Below are 7,842 nucleotides of genomic sequence, written 5' to 3' on the forward strand. Positions count from 1 at the left end.
AAAAAAAAAAAAAAAAAAAAAAGAGTTTAAAGACATAAAACTGAAACAAACCTATATGAAGGAAAAAATAGAAAAAATTCCTTATATTTTGTGCCAATTTTCTAAGTACTATTGAAAGGGGCTCTCTCTGCTTCTATTTCAATGACACATGTAAGTGAGAATATGCTGTATAGATTATTTTCAAACATTGTAAAGAATTTTTTTCTCTCTTTTTTGCCTTCAATGTTCTCTTTGATTAAAGCCGCCTGTACATTTGTTCAGGAGAATGAGGGGGATGCTAAGTGCTTCTGGCATTACTTATTAATTTGTCTGTAACTTAATGAAATATATGGATCATATTTTCCACACCGTGTAATGAAATCCTTGGTGAGGAGGAAGTGGCATTTGTGTTCCATGTTAAATAAGCCATCTGCCTCTGGAATGTAGCTCTCTCAGTGTGCTCAGAGTCGCTGTCTGCTGGCTCCACCTGGTGCTGCCTGTTCCTAAGTGTGGGCATTTTTCCACACCCATGTGCAAACACATAAACACATACACACCCACTTCAATGTGCACACAAGCACAGACTCATACACATACCCACACACACCACATGTGCACACCCATGGACATGCACATATGTGCACATTCCACACCTACACCAGGCACTCAGGCATGTCCACACCGACACACATGCACATGTGTGCACACACATATACACGCACACACACACACATGTTCCGTTTCAGTTGTTGCAAACTCCATACTTAACCAATTACCATAATGAAGTGTAATGCTGCTGAGAGTCCTCTTAACCCTCTTACCACTTTGCGACCCTGCAGCTGACCAGACAGGGATGCTGTTCGTAGGAGATGCTGTTCTACAGGTCAGTATTTCAAACTTTAATCCTTAACTTTATTGCACTTTTATTTTAAACTTACATTAATAAGTTATTATCCTCAAAATTCTTCATTTGTCCTCTGTTCAGGTTAATGGCATTAATGTAGAACATGCAACCCATGAAGAAGTGGTAAGTGAATTACGTTTTATGGTTTATGTTTTATTATTCTTTATTCTACTTATTTTGTCTATAACTTATATTTCATTGAGTATATCCATAGACACAGTCATAGAATTGAAAAGGAAAGCTTAAAAGATTTGGTAAATCATGTTACAAGAGGATATCTTGCAGAAGGCACCCCAGAAACATGATCAGGGACCTCACAACCACTGTTGAAGGCATATTTGATTAAGCCCATTTTACAGATAAGAGCACTGAAATCCAAGGAGTCTGTGGCTCTCCTGGGCCACCTGGATTGTCATCACTACTCTCACCAGCACCTCTGGCCTTCACTCCTACAGTGGTGCCAACACCAACTTGTGTGCATGTAGATGTCCAATGTGTAGATGCCATGGGGTACACACCTGTGATGACAGCCCAAGATGATGGGGTCATGCACTCACTCAGCCTTTCTTCCACAAGGACAACAACTTGGTCCAGTGTCCTAGCAGGCTCTGCAATACAAAGACAGGTACAATAGACATAGGACTTAGAAGCAGGAGTTGTGGCAGCCAAGCAGAGAGAAGACCTGCAGGGCAGCCTTGTGGGGTGGCCAACAGTGTGTGTTGGGAACATGGGGAAGGCCCTTCTGCCTGCCAGGAGTGGGGCAGAGGCAGAGATGGTGCCCAGGGATGAAATAATGGAAGGAGGGAATGGGGTGGTCCCTGAGCTCAGAGTAGACTAGGGACACCCAGTAGTGCATCAGGGAGTTTTATTCTGTGTTGCAGTGGAACCCAGCAGACTTTTACTTTGTCAGTATTCTCTATGAATATCAACAGGCTTGCATTCATTCATTCATTCATCAGTATTTATTTTTCAATTAGCCAAATAAGGGCAAACAGCCAAAAGTACTAAAAAAAAATCATCCCATTTGCAGACATTAAACTTCAGTGAAACCAAATGTACATATGTATTAATTTGTAACTAGATGAAGAATCACCTCATCCTTGCTATGTGAAATTGTCTGCTTCTTCACTGAAGACATGTTTGCTGACCCACCCTTATGTCTGATGCCACAAACCAGCAGACATTCATTTCTCTTGGCCTTAAAGGTCTCTTGAGCCTTGTGTTTCCTGAATAGATGAAATCTTCTCCCCCTTCTGGTTTTTGAGCTTAACAATACGTGGGAGCTTTCTGGTTTCTGCAGCAGTGTGATTTCTTAGGGGGATACTAAACACACAGTAATTGAAAGAGAAGCAATACCCACCTTGATGGCTTTCATCCTAACCCAAAGAAGGTAGTCTTGTGACTCACACAGCTGAGAAGGAGATACAGACCCCACTTAAATGTAATTAATTAATAGAAATGTATTGTACCTGCACAGGAGTCATTGCCATAGGAAGCAAGCGACCCTGAATGATAGATCAAATGGGTCTTTATACCCTATTTCTGTATCACAGAAAGTAGGCAAAGGTACAGAGGCTGGATCATTGTGGTTAGCCTTGGGCAGGGAGGAGGGATTGTGTAGTACAAGGGGACAGCAGGCGGTACATCAAGCCTCTCCTCCCTACATACTTTCTTATCTTTAAGCTTCTTCTCAGAGTTTCCCTCCCCACTTATGCACTCCCTTATCTTCATGCCTCTTCTCAGACTTCTCCTCCCACCCTTGAGGGGACTGGGACTAATGAATTCAAAGGAAGTCTCTTTTTCAAGAGTAGGGAGCTTGATTATCACATTCCCCACTGGTTTTAATGGAGAATCAAATCCTTAATTCATCTGAGTTATTTGGGATAAGTTGTCATGGGGACTAATTGAACCAGTACTTAGACTTTTAGGGACTGTGATTCTTCTTGGATTTTCTACTTAGGTCTTAACAGTACCATGGTGGTGGGCTAATATACATACGAGTTTTTACTTTTCTTTATGTGATATTGCCCCCCTTTCCCCAAAGTTCAGTTTAAAGTTCAATTAAGACAAGTCCCTTGACAAGTTTTCTCAGGCTTCAGCCATGCATTGACCAGCCAGCTTTCAGTATATGGCTGGAGAAGGGCATGTTGGGTGTCTTTACCTTTACTTCCCAAGGGGCAGTGAAGCTCTATTCAGCCAATTGTTATGACTCCACATCAGGATTCTCCTTATTCTTACTGCCTTGCGTGTGGTCAGGATGATGGTGTAAAGTCTCTTTTACTTTGGTTTGAGGGGGAATGGGTTCTGATCCTGGACCTAGACTTGGTCTCTTTGATCCTCCAGAGAGAAAGAATGTACAGACAAAAGACTAAATGGAATACAGTTAATTACTCAAGTGGAGATCTTTTGCTACTCTTTTTAGAGTTTTAGTCTATTTAATTTAGTCTCTTTCAGTTCTTTTAGGAGTCCCTGCTAAATTACAGAGGATTGACGGAGGCCTTCTGAATAACACAGTGGTGAAGGCCTTTATTTAATTAAGTTTGCTTTCTGGCAGAGTTTACAGATTCTTGTTCTTATGGCCCTGTTCATGTACTTTACTCTGTCCAACCTTTGAAGCCTGTAAGTTACATATAGTTTCCAGGCGATACTCAAAACTTTATTTATTATTTGTATTATATTTGTTATGAAGGCTAGCCCATTGTCAAATATAAACCAGAGTAGCAACCTAAACAATGGGATGATTTTTCTGGGCAACATTTAGATGCAGCAGATAATATTTAATACTGCACACATTTTTCTTTTCTTTCTTTCTTCTTCTTCTTTTTTTTTTCCATTTTTTGGCTGGAGCTGGGTTTGAACCCACCACCTCTGGCATATGGGGCCAGCGCCCTACTCCTTTGAGCCACAGGCATTGCCCACACATTTTTCAGTATAGCCAACAGGTGACCTTTGTTGAGTCTTAAGGCTTTAGGGCAAACATAATTACTGTATATAATTTTGTATTTTTCCCTTAGTCCCATTTAACGGATCAGTCTAGTAAAATAGTTATATTTTATTTTATCAGTTGACAGTACAAGCAAGGCTGAGATTTAATACAGGTGGGCTATAGCCTCTTTTTTGAACTATTTTTTTCTCTCTGATTTCCTTTTCCACCAAAGACAAATTACAGCAGAACTAACTCAGTTGCCAAAATAAATTGTACCTTTAGTATACTGGGTTTGATTATTTGTATAAAGTGCAATAAGAATAATTAATTATTAGCTATTCAGGCTCTCCTTTAAAATTGGCTTTGCTGGAATCCTTTATAAGAATTTTAGGTTTGACTTTTTTAAAAGCCTTTTGAGCCCAGGTTTCATCTGTGCCATCTGTGCCATTAGATACCTTTATGCACTGGGTCAATCCCACTTCTCTTGAAGTTCCCAAGCACATTTTGATTCCCGGACCTGTCATAAAGTGACCTTCGTTACTTACCACAGATCAGGAAACATTACTGATGGGCATCTGGGCAGTTTTTTCAAAGGGCTTTTTTATATAGTCAAACTTAATTCCTTAATGCAGTCTGGAGCACCTCTGGAAATGTTATTCCAGCCAAAGCCTTGGTAAAATAACCAGTGCCTTCATCATGTCCTATAGAACAAAACAGATTCTTACTGAACTTATGCAAATTACTGTATTTGTCAGAAATTAAGAATACTTACAAATGGCTTTTAAATTCCAGAGAAATCAAGGAGAGAGAAAAAATACATGTTTCAAACTCTGCTTGTAAGTACATACATTGCTTGAAAAGCTACAAATAGCTCAAAAGACAGGAATTTTTTTTAACTTCTGGAAAATAGAACATAGAAAGAATTAACAATATTTCAAACAAAAAGTTATAACAAACTAGCTCAGTTCCATGTAACTGATTTCTGTTCGGTTTGAAGCTAGGTTAGCAATACTCGTAGACCCTTAAATTTCCAATGAAAATTCTAAAAATTTATTTTTAGTCTGAAGGTATTTGATTTCTAAAGATATCAGGAGTTTAAATTAAGAGAATCCATTGGCCTCTTTTAATATTTCTTTTCTCTTTTTTAGGACAAACTTTGGACTCAATCAGTTACAAAAAACATTTTCTTTCTTTTTTTTGAGATGGATTGAAATTATTACCAACAATACATGTTAGGATAAACTTATGTGTTTAGGACAGACCAATGTCTTGTAATATTGGAATATACATATAATTATAATTTACACAAAATTAATTACCATTTTATATTTGATGATGTTTCCCATACATTTTTAATAAATTAAATAAATTTAATTTGTTTTTCTTAGGTTTAGAACCTGTTAAGGTTAATTTAGCTCGGTGTAGTTTGTTCTTATCTTTAGAGGAGTTCCTCACAGCTGCCTGCTGCTTTTTTAAGATTACTAAGAAGTATATTGTTATTCATTTTAGTTAGTCTTCAAGCACTCACATACACACATTCTAACTCATTTCTTAATTGGGGAAGCTTCAATATTTTACTCAAATTGCTACTTAAGACAGAATCAATGGGAAAACAGAAGGGGTAAGTTGCTGGGATCTTTATACAGTTTAAGAGTGTTTTCACTTCCTGCAATAGAGACCTCCTTAGACTAAGAAAAGGAGAGGACCACCTGTTGAGGGCTAGTAGCTCTGATAGAAGAATCCTTCCCAGGTGATAGAAAAAGAAGGGGCCCAAAGTCTGGCAAGGAAGGGGCATTAAAGAGCTAGGGAGACACAGAAGAATTAGAACTAGCTGGGAAAAATTCTCCAGGTGTGGACAGAACATGAACAAGGTCACCACAAAGAGATAAAAACAAGTCAGGGTTATACACTTTCCAGTGGACCAGTTCAGAGGGGCCTTGCTACCAAGCCCAATACCAATAAGGATGAAGAGACCAATGATTGCCAGGCCAAAGGCATACCAGGTGGTGAGGGGTGTAGGACACATAAGAACAGATAGGCAAATAAAGTGATTTTAGAAGGCGCAAAGTCTTAAGGGTCCCTTGAAGGAAAAGATCTGCAATCCACTCACAAATGTCTCCAGAACTGTTTGTTTCAGACCAAGACCAATCCTCCAACAAATACTGAATAAATGACACAAAATGACAAAACAGATACGGGCCAGACATACTCTCACACTCTCATATTCTCAGAATCAGAACCAGAACACACTCTTATACACTTTTAACTGGCCTGTGAGTGATCTAACACCTTGGGGGTTCAATGGTGTTTCTTGTGATGGGTGTTGACATACATTTCTGGGAGTTCCTGACAGGCCAGTAGGGCTGAAGTTCCCCCCTGGTAGGGTTGTTTTATCAACACATGTCTCTGAGAGTTTCTGACAGGTTAATGGCCTGGCAACCTGGGGTCTCTGTTCAAAGTTCCTGTCTCTTTGACTTTCCCTTAGAGGTTCTTAAGGGCTCTACATAAACTTACAACAAATGAATTTAACAGTTACATATCTTCACAACAATCTACAACAAATAAGCATAACAAAAATACCATTAATGGTTAATTAATGTCTGCAGACACTAGCCAAAAATAGATGTTAAATTGGCTTACCTCTGGAGGTGGATTCACAGGTGAATTTACTGCCAAGTGGCTGCTGTTTTTTGAAAAAGTAAAGAGGACTGTTTTTTTTTTCCTTTAGTTTCAAATGAGTAATTGACCTTGGGTCTTCTGCTGAGTGCTGGCACCTTATCTGGAGACTATTTGTAACCTAGCAACCACAGTTTTTAGCAGGCAAAAAGTTAGGAAAACAGTTTTTAACAAACTTTGTATTAACTCTTTAATTACCAGAAAGAGAGGATCTTGGACTCAAGTGGGTTATTTGCACTACAGTGTCAAAATGAAATTAGGAAGTACAAAGGGGCCATGTTAGAAAGATAGAAGATACAATAAACACAGTACACTGCCAAGCAGACCAAGATTTTAGAGCAACACTGTACAGTGAAAGTCTTATCTCCACTCAGAAAGTGATGTAAAACTGACAAATCAAATGCAAAATAACTGACAAGTTTTACAATCTCACAAACATAAGAAGGGGTGATCATGGGGAACAGGGACCTACCAGGGACTCACCCTCTGTGAGTCAAAAGAAGAAAACCTGACCAACCAGAGACTCGAGAAAGGGAACTTGACAAGGTGGTTTCACTTTCTCATCATTGCACTTGGTGTAGTGGCTGAAACCAGAAAAATTGTCCAAACAAATACAGTTTAACAAGTTTGACATGGGAAACAGGGGCCTACTGGATGGCACCTGCCCTATTACAGACAGATAAGCCAATAAAACAGAAGAAACAGATGAACAAAACAGAAGAGACAGACAGACAAAAATCAATCAGATGCCGAGCCGTGAAGTCACATCCAAACTCTTTCACTCACTTACTTATACAAAACATAGAACATACAAGAGACTTAAAAAACAAATTTGAACAATCTAAAAGACTGCTAGTGCCAGCAACCCAAACCTGTACCTAAACCTGAACTTGTACCCAAACCTATCAAGGAGACATCTCTCCTTTTGCCTTGGCTGCATCCAGCCATTCCCTTGGGACCTTGGTCTTACAGATGTATCCAGCTTGCCTCTCCCCTGGACTCTCTAGAGATATAGTCCCTTGGGACCCCAGACTTACACCTGCGTTCAGCTTGCCTCTCCCCTGGACTCTCTAGAGATATAGTACAGAACAGAAGCCAGTCAAAACCATGCCAAAAACTGGCACCAAAGCAGAACAGAATAGAACTTACCAAATTGGAAAATTTAGGAACCGGGCCCTAAATCCATGTCCAAGAGCTCTGGGGTGGACAAATTCCCTGAAGCCTCCCCCTGGAGCTGTCAGCTGGTGGTGGACCCAGGTGGGGGGGGGTGTCTGATGAATCTTGCTGGGGCCTCCAAATCTCGTGACTCACACAGCTGAGAAGGAGACACAGACCCCACTTAAATGTAATTAATTAA

At 39.7% G+C, this 7,842-nt stretch overlaps 1 protein-coding gene across 1 annotated transcript in view; it reads left to right on the top strand.

Moving 5' to 3' along the window:
- Positions 1-7,842, top strand: part of SNTG2 (syntrophin gamma 2) — a 192,357-nt gene that overhangs the window by 31,752 nt on the left and 152,763 nt on the right. Inside the window, exons 5-6 of the mRNA XM_012810587.1 lie at positions 819-862; positions 965-1,006. Coding sequence (XP_012666041.1) covers positions 819-862; positions 965-1,006 — 86 coding nt within the window. The remainder of the gene's footprint in view (positions 1-818; positions 863-964; positions 1,007-7,842) is intronic.

The sequence above is a fragment of the Otolemur garnettii genome, unplaced genomic scaffold (assembly GCF_000181295.1).
Source record: "Otolemur garnettii isolate 467f Iridium unplaced genomic scaffold, OtoGar3 scaffold00139, whole genome shotgun sequence".
NCBI lineage: Eukaryota > Metazoa > Chordata > Mammalia > Primates > Galagidae > Otolemur > Otolemur garnettii.